We start from the raw sequence: 25,016 nt of genomic DNA, 5'->3' as shown, positions 1-25,016 counted from the left end.
GTGACTTGGTAGAGGTGTACAAGATGATGAGAGGCAGAGATCGAGTGGACAGCCAGAGACTTCTTCCCAGGGTGGAAATGGCTAATATGTTAGCGTGTAATTTTAAGTTAATTGCAGGAAAGTGTGTGTGTGTGTGGGGGGGGGTGGGGGGGGGGAGGGATGTCAGAGGTAGGTTTTTATTTATTTTTTTTACACTGGGGTGATGGTAGAGCCACCAATAGAAGAGGTTATAATTTTAAGATGATAGATGGAAAGTACAGTGAGGTAAGTTTTTTAACAAGAGTGGTGGGTGCTGTCAGGGGTGGCGGTAGAGACAAATGCATTAGGAGCATTTAAAAGCCCCTTAGGCACATGAATGATAGGAAAATGGAGGGTTACGTGGGAGGGAAGGGTGAGATTGATCTCACCGATTAGGTTAAAGGGTCAACACTTCATTGTAGGCTGAAGGGCCTGTATTGCGCTGTAGAGATGAAGATCATCAGGGGTATACAGACAAGGTCGGTGGCCAGTCTTCTTCCTGGAGGTGGGGCTACATCGCTGGCACATGCTAGAAAAACCCTTCATCAGGACTAGAAAAGAAGGGGGCAGAGTCCAGAATAAGAACCCTGCCTTCTGCCCCCTTCCTTTCCCATCTTGATGAAGGGTCTCAGCCCGAACTGTTGACCATTTATTCACCTCCATAGATGCTGCCTGACCTGTTGGGTTCCTTCAATATTTTGTGCGTGTTGCTCTGGATTTCCAGCGTCTGCAGAATCTCTGGGCACAGGCCTCCCATTTCGAGGACATCTTCAAAAGGCAATGCCTCAAAAAGCGGCTTCCATCTTTAAGAGCCCTCGCCACGCAGGACATGCCCTCTTCTCATTACTATCTCATGTAGGAGGTGCAGAAGCCGGAAGACACACACTCAATGTTTCAGGAACAGCTTCTTCCCCTCCGCCATCTGATTTGTGAACAGACATTGAAGTACCTGTTCATGGATTGCATCTCACCGGACTGTGGGAGTCACGTCCCCCCTACCCCCAGCCGGATACAGATCACCAACCCAGGTCCTTACCTTCCTCCTGGAACATCTGGTAGAGCGCCGGTCGGTCCACGAAGAGGCCGAGCTGTATCTGGTCTCCTGACCCCGCCTGCCCGCGGCTGTCGGACCCTGCAACAAGACCACACGCCGGGCGAGTGAGATACTGATGGAGTTGGGAGACACAGACAGAGAAAAAGAGAGATGTGATGGCTGGTTTGCAGAGGTGGAAGCGAGAGAGGGGTTGGGGATGAAGAAGAGGAGAGAGCAAACGAGTGGCCCCCCCCCCATGGGGGGTTGGGGCAGAGGGTCACAGAGGGGGTGGGGGAGAGATGGTTCTAGGTGAGGTAGGGAGAGGGAAGTGAGATGGTAAGGGCGCACAGAGAGGGGAGAACGGGAAGAGAGATGGTGGTGCAGTGCAGGGAGGGGAGAAAGTGATGAGACATCGCGGTGGGCCACAGAGAAGGAAGAAAGAATGGTGGGTCAGGTGGAGGGGTGGGAGAGAGAGAGACCCAGGGTGAGGGCACTAGAGGCAAGACAAGATTGGGATGTGGTGGTGGGGGGTTAAATGTGAGTGGGATCCAGTGGGCAGAGAGGAGGAGAGAGAAATGGGTTTGGGGGCAGAGAGGGGGGATGAGTGAACATGTGGGCGGGGGCGGGGGGAGAGAGAGAGTTGGGGGGACCCACCGGGGGTGGGGGGAGAAGAAGGAAGAAGGGGTTAGCTCCGATGGAGGTGGGGGGGAGCACCCACTCACCCTGTGTGTACAGGATATTGGCGAGGTTGATGCAGTCAGCATGGAGCTCGTCCTTGGTCCTGTGATCGTTGGCCGTACTCAGCGGAAGCATCGACCGGACCTTCTTCTTCTTCACCAGAGCCTCTGCAACACAAACATCGCAGTCCAGAGCTACAGTCAGCACCTACCACTCAGTGGCAAAAATACCTACCTCCAACATCACCTAATACTTTCCTCCACTCTCCTCAAAGTCATACAGCACAGAAAATGGACCTTCAGCATAAATGGTCCATGCCGAGCACACCACCTTCCCTGCTAGTCCCCAGATGCCCATGTTCAAAGTTGAAAGCAGATTCTATCAAAGTACATGTATGTCACCATATACAACCCTAAGATTCATTTTCTTGCAAGCAGTCAGATTCAGAGGATCTGTCCTGGCTCCAGCGTGCAAGTGTCACAGGTAGAAAGCACAGCGACATCTCTACTTTCACAGACGATTGGAAAGATTTGCCGTGTCATCTAAAACTTTGACAACCTTCTATAGGTGGGTGAAGAATATAATTGACGGGTTGCAGCATGGCCAGTTACAGAAACACAAATGCCCTTGTAAGGAACATCTTCAAAAATGGTTGATATGGCCTAGTCCATCACTGGTAAAGCCCTTTCCACTACTGACCACATCTACACAGAGCGCTGTCACAGGAAAGCAGTGTCCACTATCAAGGACCCCCAGCATCCAGGCCATGATCTCTTCTCATTGCTGCCATGAGGAAGCTGGTACAGGAGCCTCAGGAACTGCACCACCAGGTTTAGGGACTGTTATTACCCCTCAACCATCAGGCTCCTGAACAAAAGTGGATAACTTCACTCAACTTCACTTGCCTCATCACTCACTCATCCCACAACCTATGGACTCACTTTCAAGGATTCCTCATCTCATGTTCTCAATATTTATTGCTTATTTATTTATTATTATGATTTTTTTTTTGTATTTGCCCAGTTTGCTGTTTTTTGCACACTGGTTGTTTGTCTGTCCTGTTGGGTGTGGTCTGTCATTGATTCGATTATGGTTTTCAACTTTACTCTGAATGCCCGCAAGAAAATTAATCTCATGGTGACATAAATGAATTTTGATAATAAATTTACTTTGAACAAGGAAATACAATAGAATCAATGAAAAACTAGGCTCAGACAAAGATCTCTGCCTCCCATAACTATACACAAACAATGCCTCATAACCGTCCAAGCCTCTCCCCTCCATGCACCTACCCTGGGGGAAAACTAGGACTATCTACCTAATCCATACCCTTCACGATTTTCTAAGTCAAAAGGTCACAAGTCAGAAGTCAAAGTAAGTTTTTTTTTAAAACGAAGTACTTATCCATCATCATATATATCCTCGAGATTCATTTTCTCGCCGACGTTTATAGGAAAATTAAAGTACTATAGAATTTATACTTTAAAAATTATGCATACAGTACGGTGCAAAAGTCTTGGATCTATATCTGAGACTTTTGCAGAGTACTGTATGCATAATTTTTCATAAATTCTATAGCATTTCTTTAATCTGCACAGTATCATATTTGTCAACGTGGAGCAAGGAAATTTAACCAATTTCCCCCGGGATCAATAAAGTATGACTATGACTATGAGAATAGAGTTTGTAAATCTGTGGGAGCAAAGGATGTTGGGAATGGCGAGGGTGGAACATCACAGGAGGGTTGTGGGACAGGTGGCAGAGAAGGAGTGCCAGGGGCAGGGCATGGCATGGGTGCAGGTACACCCAGCCCTCAGGTCATTTGATTCCACACAATTGGTTTACACAATGGCTCTCTGATCCTTCCTGCTCCCTCCCCATCCCTTCCCCTTTTCCCCAACCAACCATGATTCCCCTCTTGCTGACCCCTTCCCACTCTCAGTCCACAATACAGATCCATATCAGAATCAGGTTTATCATCACTCACATTTATCAAATGTGTTATTTGTTTTTGTGGCAGCAGGACAGTGCGATACATAAAATTACTACAGTACAGTGCAGAAGCCTTGGGCTCCCTAGCTATATAGATGTGCCTAAGATTTTTGCACAGTACTGTAGATGTCACAGTATACTATCTTGAGATTCATTTTCTTGTAGTATTTACAAAAAATAAAGAAATGCAATAGAATTTATGAAAAGAAATACATAATCAAACTTGTATGAGGTCACCCTCAGTCTCAGAATAAGCTTCTGGTCTGAACAAATTGTAAACCTTCTTCATGCTCTTTCCACTGAAACAACACCTTTCTCATAACATCACAAAGAGTACTCCAGGTGCAGCCTGGCTCAGTTCGTGGCTTATCAATCCTGCATCCAACACATTGATGCAATCATGAAGGCAGCACACCAGTGGCTCTCACTACTTGGGTGTTTGAGGAGATTTGGCATGTTACTGAAGACTCCTGCAAGTTTCTATAGATGAACCACGGAGAGCATTTTGGAGTGGTTCCGTCTGGTACAATGTACGAGATCAAACGAGGCTACAGAGGGTTATAGACTCAGCAATCTCCATTACTAATGTTTCGTATCTGAAGACCATCCTGGTCTTTATCCACAATACCACTGTTCAAAGTTTAAATCCAAGCACATGAATATCTCCATATACAACCCTGAGATTTGTTTTCTTGTGTGCATACTCAGTAAATTCACGAAACAGTATAGAATAGATGGGGAGGAGAAGATAGTGGCGCGACAGCGCACGCGGCCGCTCCAGAATGATATCGTATTTGTTAAGTAGGGGCCGTGCATAATTCTGATTTGATGGAGACGGATGTGAGAAGCACGGAGGAACATCTGGAGAAACTTCGGAAATGCCTGCTTTGCTGCCGCTGCTACTGTGCGATCGAGAATCTCCGGAGGGGAAGGCCCCGAATCCTCGGCTTTGCCGACTGCCTGTTACCAGGGCCGGGGTCGAAGCGCTCAGCAGAGATGGTGCTCGGTGCTTGGACTCGGAGGGCTGGTCGGAGGCTCAAAGTTTTCGGATGGACTTGAGAGTCGGCTATGGTCGGGTGCTTCCAGGGAGCTGCATCGGCAAGTTTGCGGCGCTGGAGGTTCATGGCAGGAAGAGAGTTTCTCTTGCTTCTACCGACTGCGTGAGATGATGGGACTTTCGAGAGACTTTGAGACTTTTATTTTTACCGTGCCCATGGTCTGTTCTCTATCAAATTATGGTATTGTTTTGCACTGTTGTAACTATATGTTATAATTGTGTGGTTTTTGTCAATTTTTTTAGTCTTGGTTCGTCTTGTGTTTCTGTAATATCATTCTGGAGGAACATCGTATCGTTTCTTAATGCATGCATTACTAAATGACAATAAAAGAGGACTGCGTGTCCTCATAATCTAACCTAATATAGGAATCAATGAAAGGCCCCACCCAACAGAATGGACAATCAACCAAAGTGCAAACAACAACAAACTGTGGAAATACAAAATAAATAGATAGAGAACACGTGATGAAGAGTCCCTGAAAGTGTGTCCATAGGTTGTGGGAACAGTTTAGTGTTGGGGTGAATGAAGTTGAGTGAACTACCATCAGGGAGGAGGTACAGGAAACTGAAAGCTCAAACTCACTGATTTAGGAACAGCTTCTTCCCCTCCACCGGCAGTTTTCTGAACGGTCATGAACCCATTGTTAGAACTTTTCTCCCCCTCACTATTTTGAAATGTGTAGTAATTTTATCTTTTCACTGCACTGCCAAACAGCTTCAGATGATCTAACACGGTAAGAACAAACCTGATCCCCGCCAACCCTGATCCTCTTGGAGAAACGCACAATTCCCACGACACCAGAGAAGAAAAGAAAAGGTTCACCTGGCTTATCTCTCTTCTTCTCATCCCTCGTCCGGTCCTTCCTGGCCTGAGGGAGCAGGTTTGCAGGGACCTGTGCAGCATTGGGACGCCAGGCTTCCATGCTCTCCTGAAATCCGTGCTCTTCCAGAGGCGCTGTTGGGAATAACCGGGAGACACGTCAATCATACAATCCCAAGGTAAATGATACAACACTGGAAATTAAAGACTGTAAGTCAAGGATCAGCTTTGTTGGCCAGATACTGTACTCTGACATGTGTTGGGGATATGCTGTGGTGCGTTGGTCAGAGTGTGAGATGCAACAACAAACATCAACACCGAACAATTATGAGGAAACACACAACGCTAAATTGAACAGAACTAAACTGAACATTACTACACTGGTTCAATGACGCTGCGGTTTTATGTTTAATAGCCAGTTTTTCGCTTGTCTTTGCCATTTGCGTGATTTGTTCTTTTTTTGTGCATTGGGTGAAGGGGTTCCACGCTGCTTCTTTGTTTCCTGTCTGACTGCGGGAAGAGAAAACTCATGAGTTGCACACTGCATGCATACTTTGATAATAAGTGTACTTTGAATAACAAATACTTGAAGTTAGAAGTACATATACAAAATAAAATGTGCATAAATACACAAATACCAGCAAGTATGTACAACATAAGCAGCATTATAAAAATTGGTTTATCATGTGTACAGTGCAATGACTGAGGTCACAGACAGAGGGGGATGTGGGAATGCTAAATGGAATGGTTGATCAGATTAGCTGCCAATAACAGAATGCAGAATAAATCACTTTCCCCCCAGTACCCTTCCTCCTTCCCTTTCTCCTATGATCCACTCCCCACTTCTTTCAGATTTCTTCCTCTCCAGCCCTTTCCCTTTCCTATCCATCTGCTTCACCTATCACCTTCCACCTTGTCCTCCTTCCCCTCCCCCCACCTTCTTATTCTGGTGTCTTCCCCCATCCTTTCCAGTGCTGACGAAAGGTCCCGGCTTGAAATGTTGACCACCCACACATTTCCATCCATGCTGCCTGACCTGTGCGTGGCTGCAGACTGAAGTGTTACAGTGCAGGCGGACAATACCACGGTGGGGCAGCGGTTAGCGGAACACTATTACATCTCGGGGTGGAGTTCGGAGTTCAATTCCAATGTCATCTGTAAAGAGACTGTATGTTCTCTAAATGGTACAGAATTGCTTCTCTGAGTGGAGGCCTGTGACTGGTGGTGTGCCACAGGGATCAGTGTTATCTGTCATCTATATCAATGATCTGGATGATAATGTGGTGAATTGGATCAGCAAATTTGCTGATGATACAAAGATTGGAGGTGTAGTAGACAGTGAGGAAGGTTTTCAGAGCCTGCAGAGGGACTTGGACCAGCTGCAAAAATGGGCTGAAAAATGGCAGATGGAGTTTAATACTGACAAGTGTGAGGTATTGCACGTTGGAAGGACAAACTAAGGCAGAACATACAGGGTTAATGGTAAGGCACTGAGGACTGCAGTAGAACAGAGGGATCTGGGAATACAGATACAAAATTCCCTAAAAGTGGCATCACAAGTAGATGGGGTCGTAAAGAGAGCTTTTGGTACATTGGCCTTTATTAATCAAAGTATTGAGTATAAGAGCTGGAATGTTATGATGAGGTTATATAAGGCATTGGTGAGGCCGAATCTGGAGTATTGTGTTCAGTTTTGGTCACCAAATTACAGGAAGGATATAAATAAGGTTGAAAGAGTGCAGAGAAGGTTTACAAGGATGTTGCCAGGACTTGAGAAACTCAGTTACAGAGAAAGGTTGAATAGATTAGGACTTTATTCCCTGAAGCGTAGAAGAATGAGGGGAGATTTGATAGAGGTATATAAAATTATGATGGGTATAGATAGAGTGAATGCAAGCAGACTTTTTCCACTGAGGCAAGGGGAGAAAAAAAACCAGAGGACATGGGTTAAGGGTGAGGGGGGAAAAGTTTAAAGGGAACATTGGGGGTGCTTCTTCACACAGAGAGTGGTAGGAGTGTGGAATGAGCTGCCAGACGAGGTGGTAAATGCGGGTTCTTTTTTAACATTTAAGAATAAATTGGACAGATACATGGATGGGAGGTGTATGGAGGGATATGGTCCGTGTGCAGGTCAGTGGGACTAGGCAGAAAATGGTTCAGCACAGCCAAGAAGGGCCAAAGGGCCTGTTTCCATGCTGTAGTTTCTATGGTTCTCCTCATGGAATGCATGGGTATTCGCTGGGTGCCCCAGTTTCCTCCCACAGTCCAAAGACATTATGGTTAGTAGACTAACAATTCATTGTATTCCGCGGGAGGAGAGCGAGCAGCGCGCCGTGCGTGCACAGCCTCCGGTGAAAAATGATATTGTATCCACTAAATAGGGGCCGTGGACAATTCTGATTGGAGAGGGACGTGAAAGCACAGAGGAACATCTGGAGAAATTCCTGAAATGCTCGTTCGCTGCTGTTGTTACTGCGTGGTCAGGAATCTTCCGGAGGGAAGGCCTCAAAATCCCCGGCTTTGCCTGCTGTTGGCCACCGAGATTGAGGTCGAATCATTCGGACAGAGATGGCGTTCAGTACTCGGTGTCGGAGAGCTGATTCGGAGGCTCGAAGTTTTCGGATGACTCAGAGACGGATTGTGGTCGGGCATGGCAGGGAGAGTTTTTCTTCCTTCTCCCGTCTGCGTGAGATGTGGAACATTTGAGAGACTTTGAGCTTTTACTGTGCTCATGGACTTCTTCATCAAGTTATGGTATTGTTGCACTGTTGTAACTATATGTTATAATTATGTGGTTTTGTTAGTTTTTTCAGTCTTGGTCTGTCCTGTGTTTTGTGATATCATACCGGAGGAAATATTGTATCATTTCTTAATGCATGCATTACTAAATGGCAATAAAAGAGGACTGCGTGTCTTCATAATCTAAATTATCCCGTGACTATGCTAGGTTTACAGTGAGGGTTGTTGGCCAACGCAGCTCTAAGGGACTATACCGCATTGTATCTCAATAAAAATAAATAATTAAAGGTGCAAGACTAAGTAGACTGTGACGCTGAGTCCATTTTATTTACTAGGGGAGCGTACAATAGTCTTGTAACAGCCCATTTGACTATTTTACTGTGAGAAAATAATCTTCAGCAGGTTTTCAGGTGGATCTAAGGAATTTATCCACAGTCCGAGCAGAGCTTTATTCGGTCCAAGCAGAAATCACCAGTAAAGACAGGGAAGAAGGTGACATGATTGAGAAAGTGCAGAAGGAAGGAAGGGTCAAGGGTCAACTTTATTCACCATATACATTGACATTGTTGGGAATGTGCTGTGATGTGTTGGTCAGGGTGTGACATCCAACAAAATACAACATTCAACAATTGTAACATTTAAAGAATTATATAAAATATAGTTAGAACTACAGACATAGAATAAGATGTGTATAAATACCAGCGTGTATATTCAATGTATGCAGCATTATAAAATGTGGTTTATAAATAAACGTGAATTCAGAAACACAAGATTCTGGAAACGCACAACAGGCCAGACGGCATCTGTGAAGAGAGGAACAAAGTCAACGTTTCAGGTCGAAGACCTTTCAGCGAGCTGGGAGGATTTACAGATTTGTTTTATTTGTCACCTGCACATCGTTACAGTGAAATGTGTCCTTTGCAGCCACGACCAACACAGTCCGAGGGTGTACTGGGGGCGGCATACTTCCAGCGCCAATGTGTCCACGACTCACGAACCCTAACCCGTACTTCTTTGCCACGCGGGAGGAAACCAGAGCACCCAGAAGAAACCCACACAGTCATGACTAAGCATACAGGCAGAGGAGTGAATTGAGCCCCGATCTTACAGCTGCCGCAGTAAAGCGTTACGTTAACCACTGCGTTACCGAGCCACCAATAAACCGTATTTATCATTCTCCAAGAGGAAACAGGCCTCGAGGCCAATCAAGGCAGTTTACCACCAACAACGCAGTGCTGCCCTGGTCTTGTCTCAGGATCAGTAGGACGTGGTTCAATCCACGGGCGTAGCGGTTAGCGGGGACTATTACACTTCAGGGCATCCGAGTTCAGAGTTCAATTCCTGTGCCGTTCTGTAAGAAGTCTCTGTACGTGGAATGAGTAGGTTTTCCCCGGGTGCTCCAGCTTCCTCCCACAGCCCAAAGGCATACCGGGTAGGTTAACTGGTCATTGTAATTTGTCCTGCGAACAGGGTAGAGTTAATCAGGCTTGTCAGGGGTTGCAGGGCACTATGGCATGAAGGGCCAGAGGGCGTAAATAAATATGCCTGACATCAGACACAGGCACAAAAGTACAGACACTGTTGCAACACACAAAATGCTGGGGGATCTCAACAGGCCAGGCAGCATCTATGGAAGTTAATAAACAACCGACGTTTCAGGCCAAGGCCCTTCCTCGGGACTGCTGAAGGATCTCGGTCTGAAACATTCTTCTCCATAGACGCTGCCTGACCTACTGAGTTCCTCCAGCATTTTGTGTGTGTTGCTCGGATTTCCAGCATCTGCAGAACCTCTTGTGTTTACGACACTGTTATAATTCCACTAAATAGTTCCCTCACACTCGGGCTTGTTTTTGTGCCATACAAATATAAATCAATGACCCTTTCACTGATTTCCCCCTTTAGTAACAATAGACAATAGGTGCAGGAGTAGGCCATTCAGCCCTTCGAGCCAGTACCGCCATTCACTGTGATCATGGCTGATCATCCACAATCAGTACCCTTTTCCTGCCTTCTCCCCATATCCCTTGACACCGCTATCTTTAAGAGCTCTATCTATCTCTTTCTTGAAAGAATCCAGAGAATTGGCCTCCACTGCCCTCTGAGGCAGAGCATTCCACAGATCCACAACATTCTATGTGAAAAAGTTTTTCCTCAACTCCGTTCTAAATTGTCTGCCCCTTATTCTTAAACTGTGGCCTCTGGTTCTGGACTCCCCCAACATCGGGAACATGTTTCCTGCCTCTAGTGTGTCCAATCCCTTAATAATCTTATACGTTTCAATCAGATCCCCTCTCATCCTTCTAAATTCCAGTGTATACAACCCCAGTCACTCCAATCTTTCAACATATGACATTCCCGCCATCCCTGGAATTAACCCTGTGAACCTACACTGCACTCCCTCCATAGCAAGAAAGTCCTTCCTTAAATTTGGAGACCAAAACTGTACACAATACTCCAGGTGGGTCTCACCAGGGCCCTGTACAACTGCAGAAGGACCTCTTTGCTCCTAAACTCAACTCCCCTTGTTATGAAGGCCAACATGCCATTAGCTTTCTTCACTGCCTGCTGTACCTGTATGCTTACTTTCAGTGACTGATGAACAAGGACACCCAGATCTTGTTGTACTTCCCCTTTTCCTAACTTGACACTATTCAGATAGTAATCTGCCTTCCTGTTCTTGCCACCAAAGTGGATAACCTCACATTTATCCACATTAAACTGCATCTGCCATGCATCTGCCCACTCACCCAACCTGTCCAAGTCACCCTGCATTCTCATAACATCCTCCTCACATTTCACACTGCCACCCAGCTTTGTGTCATCTGCAAATTTGCTAATGTAACATCATGCAACAGAGAAACAGGCCAACATGCCTGTACCAATCAGCCATTTAATCTGTAGCCTTCTCAGCCCTGACAGTTCTCATCTTCATCCAGATGCTGAAAGAGTCTCTGTTCCTGTTGGATCCGACTGCTTAATTCGCAGATTAGACTGTTTTATTGCTTTTTTTTTGCAGCTTAACAATTAATTGTCTGCTTGTATTTTGATATAATTATTTATATACAAGTAACTGGTCAATATGCACCTTTGTGGCTATAGTATACAAGTTTAATATGTGTTTATACAAAGTATAATTCTGAAAAGTTCTGGAAGCTTCTTTGCACTGCATTATTTGAATATTTGTTTTCTCATTGGTTAACTTTTATCTATAAACTTGAATGGAATTTTTCCTTATCCATGGGTATAAAAATAGCTAAACACAAAGCCTTCTTGAACTTAGTTCTTAGTCCCTTAGTCTCTCTCTTTGCTCAGTTTGCTTATCACTGTCTGTTTAATTTTCCTTTATCAACTCTTAATAAAATGATCATGAAGGAACAAGTTTTGTGCCTCTTTCCTGACTTCCGAAAGAATCTTGGATCAAACACGTCAGAATCCAACATCTCTTATAAGATCGCGAGAATGTCTCTGGCGCTCTGAAGACTGTTAAACAGTTCCTTCGTATGATAAGATGGGCACTTGACCTCGTTTATGACCTTCCACCTTATCATTTTACCTACAGCGCACTTTCTGTTACTCTTAATTCTGCGATGTTACTGTTTTAACTCATTCTACCTCAATGCATCTGATTTATGTATGTAGGGATACAGTGTGGAACAGGCCCTTCCAGCCCAATGAGCCTCACCGCCCAGCAACACCCCGATGTGACCCTAACCTAATCACAGGACAATTCACAATGACCAATTAACCTCCTAGCAGGTACGTCTTCAGACTGAGGGAGGCAACCGGAGCACAGTGAGGAAACTCTCCCATTCCACAGGGAGGATGTACCCAGGACGCCTTGAGCTGTAACAGCGTCATGCTAACAGCTACATTACAGCGGCACCCAGTAATCTCATCTGTATGAGAGTATGCAAGACCAGCTTTTCACTGTGTCTCAGCACCCAAGACAAAAATATACCAGCTTACCAACTCCCCTCCGCCCCCCCCCCCCCACCGAGATTCACTGCACACCAGGGCAATTGAGAATGGCCAGTTGTCCCACTGACCCTTTCATCACTGCAATGTGGGAGGAAACCGGAGAACCCAGGGGTAGCCCACGTGGTCACGGAGGACGTGCAAACTCCACACAGACAGAACCAAAGGTCAGGATCAAACGGGGGATAATGATGCTGAAAGGCTGTAACACCACAAGCCGTACTACAATGTTACCCATTGTCAACCCTTGACCTCAGACCATAAGACATAGGTGCAGCAACAGACTATTTGGCCCCGAGTATTCTCCACCATGATAGATTAATTTCCCCTCTCAACCTCATTCAGAATCAGAATCAGGTTTATTATCACCGGCATGTGACGTGAAATTTGTTAACTTAGCAGCAGCAGTTCAATGCAATACATAATCTAGAAGAATAAATAAATAAAATCAATCAATCAAAAAATTGAATAGATTAAAAATTGTGCAAAAAGCAGAAATAATATATAATAAAAAAGTGAGGTAGTGTTCACGGGTTCAAAGTCCATTTAGGAATTGGATGGCAGAGGGGAAGAAGCTGTTCCTGAATCGCTGAGTGTGTGCCTTCAGGCTTCTGTATCTCCTACCTGATGGTAACAGTGAGAAAAGGGCATGCCCTGGGTGCTGGAGGTCCTTAATAATGGACGCTGCCTTTCTGAGACACCGCTCCCTAAAGATGTCCTGGGTACTTTGTAGGTTAGTACCCAGGATGGAGCTGACTAGATTTACAACCTTCTGCAGCTTCTTTCGGTCCTGTGCAGTAGCCCCTCCATACCAGACAGTGATGCAGCCTGTCAGAATGTTCTCCACAGTACAACTATAGATGCTTTTTGAGTGTATTTGTTGACATACCAAATCTCTTCAAACTCTTGATGAAGTATAGAGCATCGATATGTTGGGACCAGGTTAGATCCTCAAAGAGTTTGACACACAAGAACTTGAAACTGCTCACTCTCTCCATTTCTGATCCCTCTATGAGGATTGGTTTGTGTTCCTTCGTCTTACCCTTCCTGAAGTCCACAATCAGCTCTTTGGTCTTACTGACGTTAAGTGCAAGGTTGTTGCTGCAACACCACTTCACTAGTTGGCATATCTCACTCCTGCATGCTCTCTTGCCTCCATCTGAGATTCTACCAACAATGGTTGTATCGTCAGCAAATTTATAGATGGTATTTGAGCTATGCCTAGCCACACAGTCATGGGTATATAGAGAGTAGAGCAGTGGGCTAAGCACACACCCCTGAGGTGTGCCAGTGTTGATCATCAGCGAGGAGGAGATATCATCACCAATCTGCACAGATTATAGTCTTCCGGTTAGGAAGTCGAGGATCCAATTGCAGAGGGAGGTACAGAGGCCCAGGTTCTGCAACTTCTCAATCAGGATTGTGGGAATGTTGGTGTTAAATGCTGAGCTATAGTCGATGAACGGCATCCTGACGTAGGTGTTTGTGTTGTCCAGGTGGTCTAAAACCTTGTGGAGAGCCATGGAGATTGCACCTGCCGTTGACCTATTGTGGCGATAGGCAAATTGCAATGGGTCCAGGTCTTTGCTGAGGCAGGAGTTCAGTCTAGTCATAACCAACCTCTCATAGCATTTCCTCACTGTCGACGTGAGTGCTACTGGGCGATAGTCAGTAAGGTAGCTCACATTATTCTTCTCAGGCACTGGTATAATTGTTGCCTTATTGAAGCAAGTGGGAACTTCCACCCATAGCAGTGAGAGGTTGAAAATGTCCTTGCATACTCCCGTCAGTTGCCAAGCACAGGTTCTCAGAGCCTTACCTGGTACTCCATCAGGCCTTCCACCTTGCAAGGGTTCACTCTCTTTAAAGACAGCCTAACATCGCCCTCTGAGACGGAGATCACAGGGTCATCAGGTGCAGCAGGGATCTTCACAGCTGTAGTTACATTCTCCCTTTCAAAGCGGGCATAGAAGGTGTTGAGTTCATCTGGTAGTTAAGCGTTGCTGCCATTCATGTTATTGGGTTTCACTTTGTAGGAAGTAATGTCTTGCAAACCCTGCCAGAGTTGTCGTACATCCGATGTTGCCGCCAACCTCATTCGAAATTGTCTCTTCGTCCTTGAAATAGCTCTCCGCAGACCATACCTGGTTTTCTGGTACAGGCCAGGGTCACCAGACTTGGATGCCACAGATCTTGCCTTCAGCAGATGACGTGCCTCTCGGTCCATCCATGGCTTTTGGTTTGGGAATGTAGAGTAAGTCTCTGTGGGCACACACTCATCCACACAGGTTTAATGAAGTTGGTAACAACTGCAGTATACTCATCCAGGTTTGAAGATGAATCCCTGAATACAGTCCAGTCCACCGATTCAAACCAGTCCTGTAGGCGCTCCTGTGCTTCCCTTGTCCAAACCTTCTTGGTCCTCACTACTGGTGCTGCAGTCTTCAGTCTCTGCTATACTGAAGGAGTAGAAGTACAGTCAGGTGATCACACTTCCCAAAGTGAGGGCGTGGAATAGCACAGTAGGCATTCCTGATGGTGGTGTAACAATGGTCCAGTGTGTTGTTTCCTCTGGTATTGCAAGTGATCTGTTGATGGTAATTGCTTAGTGATTTTTTTCAGACTGGCCTGGTTAAAATCTCCCAAAACGATAATGAAGGCATTAGGATGCACTGTTTAGTGCATATTGATCCCATCGCTCAGATCATCTGAAGCCTGATTGACATTGGCCTGAGGTGGAATATATACTGCTACCAAGATGATCCTGGAAATCATGGATGGCACTTAACTGGTAGATATTCCAGGTCTGGTGAGTAGAATTGGGACTGCACTGATATATTTGTGCACCAAGAAGAGCTGATCGTGAGGCACTTCACTGCACTTCTGCTTCTGCGAGACCTTCTCTCAGTAACCTTTCAGATCCTCACTGATCAATAACCTATCAAGTTCCACTCTAAACATACCCCATGACTAGTCCTCCACAGCAATGAATTCCACAGATTTACTATTACCTGGCTGAAGAAATTCTTCCTCATCTCTGAGACGTCCAGATATTCTGAGGCTGTGCCCTCTGGTCCTAGGCTCCCCCATTACAGAAAACATTCTCTCTACATCCATTCTATCTCAACATTTCAGTATTGAAAGCTCAAAGTAAGTTTTATTGGCAGAGTACAAATGTATCAGGGTGGTACATTTATTACAGGATTAGTAAAAGATCACTCACAACACGCCGGAGGAACTCAGCAGGTCGGGCAACATCTGTGGAAAAGATCAGTCGACGTTTTGGGCCAGAACCCTTCGCCAGGATGGAGCCAGTCTTTTCGACCAATCCTTTCCACGGATGCTGCCCGACCTCCTGAGTTCCTCCAGCGTGTTGTGAGTGTTGCTTTGGCCCCAGCAACTGCAGATTATTTTGTGTTTAATAAAAGATCAACCAGAGTGCAGAAGACAACAAACTGTGCAAATGCAAATATAAATAAATAGCAATAAATAATGAGAACATGAGATAACAAGATACAGAGTTCTTAAAGTGAGATCACTGGCTGTGGAAAGATCTCATTGATGTGGGAAGATGGGAAGATCTCAATGATGGGGCAAGTGAGTGTAGTTATCCCCTTTTCAATAGGCTTCAGTGAGATCGCCTCTCCACCTTCTAAACTCCAGCGAGTACAGGCCCAGAGTCATCAATGCTCCTTACATGTTAATCCATTCATTCCTGGAATCATTTTACATAGCAGGGGAATTAAGGGCTATGGGGAAAAGGCAGGTAGATGGAGCTGAGCTTACAGACCAGATCAGCCATGATCTTATTGAATGGCGGGGCGGGCTCGATGGGCTGGATGGCCTACTCCTGCTCCTATTTCTTATGTTCTTAAGTTCATTCTCATGAACCTCCTCTGAACCCTCTTCGATGGCAGCATATCCTTTCTTAGATATGTGGCCTCACAATACTCCAAAGTGAGGCCTCACCAGTGCTTTATAAAGCCTCAACATTACATCCTTGCTTTTATATTCTGGTCCTCTCAAAATGAACGCTAATGTTGCATTTGCCTTCACCACCACCAACTCGACCTGCAAGTTAACTTCTGAGGAATTCTGTAGAACTCCAAAGTCCCTTTGCACCTCCTCTGAGCCATTAGATATTGCCCTCAAAATGGGGTCAGAGGTTAGCATCCACCCCTCTGGGCCATGGAATAGAAGCAATCAGTCATACCTGGCACCTCAAAGGTTCCAACAAGTCCCGTTTCGACTTCCCTGGAACATTCCGGCTCCTTGCAGACACGGGGGGTGGAAATGGCCTCCGATGGAGTGTCCGAAAATCCCACCCCTCCCAAACCCTCAACGCTCTTGTCCGCTTTTTTCTTGGCTTTCTTGGATTTGGGCTTCAAGCCGTTTATCTTCTTCCTTTCCATCTCGGAGAACTTCTTCCCTAATTGAGGAACAAGGACCACATTTCAGAGATAGTTAAAGACCAGAAAGATCAAGGTCAGCTTTACCCATCACATCACAGGAAGACTAAAACATTGAAACATACAGTGAAACGCATCAACGGTTTTTAGTTTTGCGATGTGCTGGGGGCAGCACACAAGTGTCGCCACGCTTCCAGCACAAACACAGCACGCCAACAACTCGCCAGCACCAACCTGTACATCTTTGGACCGTGGGAGGAAACCAGAGCACCCGGAGGAAACCCACACGGTCACGAGGAGAACGTACAAACTCCTTACAGACAGTGGTGGGAACCAAACTCCGATCTTACAGCTGGCGCAGTAAACCATTACACTAAACAGTACACTACCGTGTAAAGATAACTTTACCCTCATCTGCGCAAGTCCATGTACGCACAGGTGCAATGAAATGCTTACTTGCAGCAGCATTACGGTGCATAACATGAGAGCCCCCACACATGCAGGATAAACACAAGCTGCAATTGCACTGCATGAGACCACAAGGAACTCCAGAGAGAGTTCTCAGAGAAGAGGCTGGTTTATGAAACACGCTGAGACGTGTCCATAACTCTCTGCAGTTTCTTGAAGTCACACGCAGGCCAGTTGCCGTACCGAGCCGCGGTGCATCTGGACAGGATGTTTTCTACGTTGCATTGAGGGTCGTCAGGGACCGGCTGAATCTCCTTGGCCTTCTCAGGAAGTAGACCATGATGCCTACTTCTCAGAATAGCTTCTTGACCGTGGGGTCTCTGAGGTTGGACCAGGACAAATTGCTTTACTGTCGCTAGCTCGTTATTGTTGAGAAAATGTCCTGGAAATGTTCCCAACAGCAGCACAGCAGGAGCACCTTCACCAGAGGGGCTTCTACAAGTCAAATGGGAAGGGCAACCCCTGCCACAAGAAACCACACACAGCTCTGCAGGTTATGGAAACCAGCCTCTTCTCCATGGACTCTTACTGAGAAATGAGACAAACAGCCAGCAAAAACAAAGACCCACCCACCCCGGACATTCTCTCTTCTCCCCTCTCCCATCGGGCAGAAGATACAAAAGCCCAAAAACACGTCCCGCCAGGCTCAAGAACAGCTTCTACTCCACTGCTATTGGACTCTTAGTTTGACCTCTGGTACAACAAGCTGGACTCCTGGCCTCACAATTGACCTCGTTGTGATCTTGCACTTTATCGTTTACCTGCACTGCACTCTCTCTGTAGCTGCTACACTTAACTCTGCATTGTCATTGTTTTCCCTTGTTCTACCTCAGTGCGCTGTGTAATGATCTGATCTGTATGAACAGCATGCAAGACAAGCCTCTCGCTGTCTCTCGGTACAACTGACAATGATAAACCAATTCTGATTCCATCTCAAGCGCAGTAAACACTGGCCTAACAGCCAGACCCACACCCATAAACAATTAATACAAAGAGAGGCTGCACGGTAACATTAGTGGTGAGTGTAACGTTATTATAGACCTGTGTTCAATTTCTACTGCTGTCTGTAAGGAGTTTGTACATTCGCCCAGTGACCATGTGGGTTTCCTCCCAGTGCTCCCGTTTCCTCCCACAGTCCAAAGACGTAGTAGGTTCACTGGCCACATGAGTGTAATTGGGCTGCAGGGGCTCATTGGCCCAAAAGGGCCCGTTACTTTCCTGTATCTCTAAATAAAACTAAAAGAAAACAAAATGCACATTATCAGTACTGTACCTTGAGGTGGTCTGGTGTGTTCCTGCTTTGAAACCTCCCATCGCCGCACCGTGAAGTCATCCCCTCCTGTCCAGACCACATCTGCCTCCACTGGCGACCACTGCACTCCCAGCAGTCTCCCCGCGTGTCCTCGGTAGTTGCACTTGGGCTCCTCCTTCAGGACGTCCCACACCTGCAGCCCAAAGAACCGTTAACATATAACATTAACAGCACGAAGAACCGTTAACATTTACACACGGTGACATTCAACCACCAGGCTCCCGATCCGGTGTGGATAACTTCACTCACCTCAACATTGACCTGACTCACGGTCATGGACAGGACTCTGCACCTCATGCTCTCAGTATTATTTATCTATTTATTATTGGCATCATTTGTCTCCTTTTCCACATTAGATACTTGTCCCACTCCCATCAGGAAGGAGGCTACGTAGCATCCACACCAGGACCACCAGACTCAAAAACAGTTACTTTCCCCAAGCAATAAGGCTGATCAACACCTCCACCCACTAACCCACTCACCCACCCCTCCACACCCCCAACCACCACTACTTTATCATTTCCCGTCAGTCACCTTACGTACAGACACTCCTGTGCCTAGTGTCATTTTATGAACATACAATCAATCTATAAGCTATCTTATGTATTTATATTTATATTTTTTATTATTGTTGTGTTCTTTAACTTTTTTTTGTTCTGCTTTGGGTTTTGAGTAACAACTATTTTGTTCTTCTTTACACTTGTATACTGAAAATTACATTAAACAATCTTGAATTTTATGCATAACTTTTCATGAATTCTATTGCAAAATTTTCTTCTAAACGCCTGCAAAAAAATAAATCTCCAGGTAGAGTATGGTGACATATGCACAAGAGATTCTGCAGATGGGGGAAATCCAAAGCAACACACACAAAATGCTGGAGGAACTCAGGAGGTTCGGCAGCATCTATGGAATAAAGCATCGACATTTCAAGCTTGTATATGGTAACATACGTACTCTGACAACAAATTTATTTTGAATTTGACTATGAAGCCAAGCTTTTCATTGCCTTGTCTCGATAGGTGTGACAATAACAAACCATTACCAATTCCATCTCCACCAGCCTCTGGGGAAGTGCGCCCTCTCCTGGTCAATGGGTCTCTTGCTACTTTATTTACTGAACCAAAACACTAGGTTTGCAATGCTCCCTTTCTCTGCTCAAAGGTGGACAACCATCTGTTCTGGTCTCTCTACAGAACCAACCTCGTACCCATCTCAACCAGTCTGGGAAATCTCCTCTGCACCACAGTGTCCCGGAACAATGTGGCTCACTACCATAAAACATAGGGAGGAGAATTAGGCCATCTGGCCCATCTAGTCTGCTGTCATTCTATCATGGCTGATTTATTATCCTTCTCAACCGCACTCCCCTCCCTCCTCCCCATAACCTTTGTTGTCCTGAATAATCAAGAACCAATCAAACTCTGTTTTAAATATACCCAATGATTTGACTCCTTAGCCATCTGTGGCAATGAACTCCACAGATTCACCATCATCAGGCTAAAGAAATTACTTTACATCTCCATTCAGGATGGACGCCCCAGAATTTGGGTGGCAGTATGGAGATACGTCTCTACCAAAGGAGGTTTTGGCGCTCCTTCCTTCGCTGGCCTGCAGGTCACCCTTGGCTCCCGATCAGGGTCACGTGAAGGCACGGGAACAGGTGGTGGCTGGTCGTATGAGCACCTGGTGCACATCACAAGTCCTGCGACCACTGACGTCAGGCAGACGATTTCTGAAGAGTGTTGATAATGGCTGGGATCACCCATCTTGTAAAGACACTGGCCAGAAGAATGCAATGGCAAATCACTTCTGTAGAGAAATTTGCCAAGTACGTGAGACTAGGATCACCCACATCATACAACATGGCACATAATGATGATGTCATACGACACGGCACAAAATGATGAAGTGTCCGGAGGCGCTCCCACGGTTGGAAACATCCTCTGCATGGCCACTCTGTCCAAGCCTTTCAATGGGATCCCTCATCATTCGTCTAAGCTCCAGCAAGTACAGGCTCAGAGCCACCAAACACTCTGCATTCTTTAACCCTCATGAACCTCCTCTGGACTCCCTCCAATGTCAGCACGTCCGTTCTCAGATAAGGGGCCCAAAACGGCTCACACTACATTCTTACCAGTGGCTAATAAAGCCTCAACATGACAGCTTTGCGTCTATATTCTCGTCCTCTCCGAATGAATGCTAACCTCACACTTGCTTTCCTCACCGCCGACTCAACCCGCAAATGTTTTACAGCGTTGCTTTTATATTTACTGTGCTTTTTGATGCTATATCAGATCCGGAGTAACAATCTCCTTTACACTCAGGTACTGAAGATTGACAATAAACCATCTTGGACCTATAGCGCAGGGGTTCCCGAATTTTCTTGTGCCATAGGAAAATCCAATATCATTAAGCTAAAGATCCGTGGACTCCAGGTTCGGAATCTCTGCTTTAGGGAACCCTGTACGAGGACTCCCAAGTATGCCTCTGGGATGTGGGAGGAAACTGGAGCACCCGGAGGAAACCCACATGGTCACAAGGAGAATATGCAGACACTGCGCGCGCGCGCACGCATACACACACACACACACACACACACACACACACAGGGGAAATCTAATGGAGAGGCAGGAACTACCTTATCCCCAGGGTTTAAATGTCGAATACCAGGGGGCAAGCATTTTAAGTCAACGTTTTGAATTGAAACTCTTCACCGATTCTGATGGAGGGTTTCAGCCTGAAACATTGACTGTTCATTCCTCTCCATAGACACCAACTGACCTGCTGAGTTCCTCCAGCATTTTGAGTCTGTTCCTCTGGACTTGCGGAATCTGCAAAATCTCCTGTGATTAAGCATTTAAGGTGAAAAGGGGGAAGAAGTTTACAGGAAATACATGGGGTAAGATTTTCTTTGACACTTAAAAGGTGGTGTGTGCCTGGGATGGACTGCCTGTGGTGGTGGAAGCAGATACGTGGCGTCGAACGTATGGAGAATAGAGAGATATGGATCACGTACAGGCAGAAGGGATGAGTTAATTTGACATTTTGCTCGGCACAGATATTGAGGTGTTACTTCCTGCGTCCCACCTTCATGTAAAACACACTCCATTCGGTCTTCAGCCCAACAGTCGATTCCTAGACCGAACACTCACCTGGGCAGTACCGTCGTAGCAGGCAGACACCAGCGTGGCATCGTGGTGGGGGCTCCATGCCAGGCTGGTGATCTTCGCTGTGTGCCCAGTGAGGGTTCGGAACGGCTCAGTCATCGTGGTCGGCGTTCCAGAGGGATGTTCTGGGACAGGAAGAGAAATAGTAAATTCAATCAGTTCATTATTCTCACATGGGGACAGTTCACAAATCTGGTTGGTGAACTGGTTTATTAGTGTCACGTGTACCCATTGCACACCATCCATACAGATTAGTTCATCCCATCAGTACACTGAGGTAAAACAGTAACAGATCGTAGAATAAAGTGGTGCAGTTAGAGTGCACTGCAGGCAGACAATAAGGTGAAAGGTCATAACGAGGTAGATTGGGAGGCCAGGAGTCCGTCTTACTATACTAGGGAACTATTTAATAGTCTGATAACTGTGGGATCGAAGCTGTCCTTGGGCCTGGTGGGACGTGCTTTCAGGCTTTTGTGTCTTCTGCCCGATGGGAGAGGGGAGAAGAGAGAATATCTGGGGTGGGTGGGGTCTTTGATCATGCTGGCTGTTTTACTGAGACAGTGGGAAGTGTAGACAGGGTCCGTGGAGGGGAGGCTGGTTTCTGAGAGCGATCTATACCTGTCCTGGAAAGAATCTGTTTTGGTTGGTCCTCGAGTGAAGACCATCAATTGCGCCAACAATCGATACAGTCCGAGGATACGTTGGAGACAGATCTCAGGAATCGCCATGCGTGCAGCGCCAACAACCTACTGACCTTCAACTGTACATCCTTGGAATGTGGGGGGAAACAAGAGCAATAGGAGGGAACTCACGCGGTTACAAGGAGAACATACAAATTCCTTACACACAGTGGTGGGAACTGAAAGGGAAAAGAGAGAATCTCCAAGCTGAGGGGGTCTTCAATCACGTTGGATGCAAGATCATAACCAGTTAGACTGTTAGGCAAATGGAATAGGTTCCATGTTATGGTCAGTGCTAGCACTAAGGGCCAAAGGGCCTGTTCCTGTGCTTTTATGAGCATCCAGAGATCTCACAGTTGCAACATGGGAACTCGCCGCGGAGGGACAGCCCAGGATCTCTCGGTAAGGGATGGACGCCCCGGGATCTCTCAGCACGGAGGTGGGGGGGGGGGAGCGCCCCGGGATCTCTCGGTACGGGGGTGAGGGGACACCCCGGGATCTCTCAGAGTTAGAATATAGAACGGTAGAGTACAGTTCCAGCCTTTTGATGCACAATGTTCTTCTGACTTTGTAACATACTCCGAGATCAATCTAACCCTTCCCTCCCACATTGCCTCCATTTTTCTATCATCCAAGTGCCTATCTAAGAGGCTCTTAAATATCCCCAATGTATCTGCCTCTATCACCACCCCTAGCAGGGCGTTCCACACACCCACCACTCTCTGCATAAAAAAACTACCTCTGAGTTAGAGGAAAAAGACGGTATCCATTCACCCTATGCCCCTCGTGATTTGACACACCTCTATAAAATCACAACTCAGTCACCAGTATGCCAAGAGTTCTATCCTCTCTAACCTCTCCCCATAGCCCAGTCACTCGATTTACAATCAGGTTCACTGTAATCCAAACAGCACAGGAGCAGAATTAGGCAGTTCAGCCCATCCAGTTTGTTCTGCCATTTCATCATGGCTGATTCATTATCCCCCTCAACCCCATTCTCCTGCCCTCTTGCAGTAACAGAATTAGAATCAGGCTTAATATCACCTAAACACGTTGTGAAATTTGTTTTGCGGCAGCAGTACATTGTAATACATAATAATAAAAACTATAAATTACAATAAGTACATACAAAATAAGAAAATCAAATAAGTGGCACAAAAGAGAGGGAATAGTGAGGAAGTGTTTGTGGGTTCATTGTTCATTCAGAAATCTGATGGTGGAGGGGAAGACGCTGTTCCTGAATTGTTGAGTGTGTGTCTTCAGACTCCTGTACCTCCTCCCTGACGGTAGCGATGAGAAGAGGGCATGTCCTGGGTGATGGGGGTCCTCAGTAATGGATTCTGCCTTTTGGAGACACCATCTTTGATACCCTAACTAATCAAGAACTTATCAACCTCCGATTTAAATACACCCAGTGACTTGGCCTTTACAGTTATCTGTGGCAATGAATTTCAGTTTCACCACCCTCTGGCTAAAGAAATTCCTTATGCCTGTTCTAAATTGACACCCTTCAAGTCTGAGGCTGTGCATCATCACTGACATGATCTGTCATTCTGCGGGAACCATACATTGCAAGACAGAAAAATTAAAAACAAAGGCGAAATAGCGGGGTAACGATTGTGGGTTCACGGACAGTTCAGAAATCTGATGGTGGAAGAACGTGTTGGATCCAAAAGTTTAATTCTTAGATTAGACTGTTTAATTATTTCCTTAGTAGCTTAACAATTAATAATCTGCTTGCATTTCAAGTAGTTCTCATATGCATGTAACAGTTTAACATGCCCCTTAGTGGCTGTAGTATGTATATGCAAGTTCTGTGTATCTACCAGAACAGCCTTTCTCACCTTTTTGTCCTGGAGGAACCCTTCAAATAATTTTCAGGTCTGAGGGAACCCCTGCATAAAAATTATTATATCTACAACTCACAGTACATTAGTGTGATCAGTAAGCATAGACATAATAACACAAAAATATCTGTCAATACTCTTTTGAGTAGAGAATGAATTTTTAGGCAACCTTTTTTTGAAAAAATAAGAGTTAAGTTTAGCTTAACTTTCTTGAAACTAACCTGTATCTATCCCTTTCATCAATTTTAAAAACTCATAAGACAAACATAATAAATTTCTCAATTCTGGGTCAAACTGGAGATAAGCACACACGGAATTCACCTTCAACTGAAATGAGACGATTTCTATCCTTGCTCGATGCTTGTTAAACAAGAAAATGCTTGCTTACACGTGTAAAAAAGTTGAAAGTTACATCAAAATGTTCATTGCTTTTCTATGGATGACAGGATACTCTTCTTTCACAGAAATCCATAATTTGTCCAGGGCAGGTCAGTAAATCTCATCTTGAGTGCATGATCAGAATACAACTCACAAGGTTCTTCCGCTTCTCTCAAAGCCAAGTTCTCAGGCTGAGCAGAAGATTTAGAGAAAGGATCTCTCACCCAGTCATGCACTGGTGTGGAAAGGGAGGAAAAATACTGCTCACTTTTGTTCTGCAGTTCTTCCAGGTGGTTTTCAATAAGACTCAAGACTTTCTGATATCCTTCCTTATTCTCAAGCCCAAGAAGCAGTGGAAACATTTCGAGATTTACTTTTGCAGCATGATTTTTCCAAAGATTCAGTTTCCTTTTAAATACAAGAATCTTGTCACTTGAAGT

The 25,016-nt window shown here is 45.7% G+C and overlaps 1 protein-coding gene across 2 annotated transcripts in view; it reads right to left on the bottom strand.

The window, feature by feature from the left end:
• gemin5 (gem (nuclear organelle) associated protein 5) overlaps window positions 1–25,016 on the bottom strand; it is a 76,400-nt gene that overhangs the window by 21,557 nt on the left and 29,827 nt on the right. For both annotated transcript variants that reach the window (XM_063053030.1, XM_063053029.1), the window contains exons 14-19: window positions 21,657–21,796; window positions 18,463–18,634; window positions 16,526–16,741; window positions 5,602–5,733; window positions 1,774–1,896; window positions 1,055–1,150 (exon numbers count right to left, since the gene is read on the bottom strand). In XM_063053030.1, coding sequence (XP_062909100.1) covers window positions 1,055–1,150; window positions 1,774–1,896; window positions 5,602–5,733; window positions 16,526–16,741; window positions 18,463–18,634; window positions 21,657–21,796 — 879 coding nt within the window. The remainder of the gene's footprint in view (window positions 1–1,054; window positions 1,151–1,773; window positions 1,897–5,601; window positions 5,734–16,525; window positions 16,742–18,462; window positions 18,635–21,656; window positions 21,797–25,016) is intronic.

This window comes from Mobula hypostoma, chromosome 7, assembly GCF_963921235.1.
Source record: "Mobula hypostoma chromosome 7, sMobHyp1.1, whole genome shotgun sequence".
Classification (NCBI taxonomy): Eukaryota; Metazoa; Chordata; class Chondrichthyes; order Myliobatiformes; family Myliobatidae; genus Mobula; species Mobula hypostoma.
The sequence above is the reverse complement of the archived record's forward strand: the minus strand, read 5'-3'. Positions and strand labels throughout refer to the sequence as shown.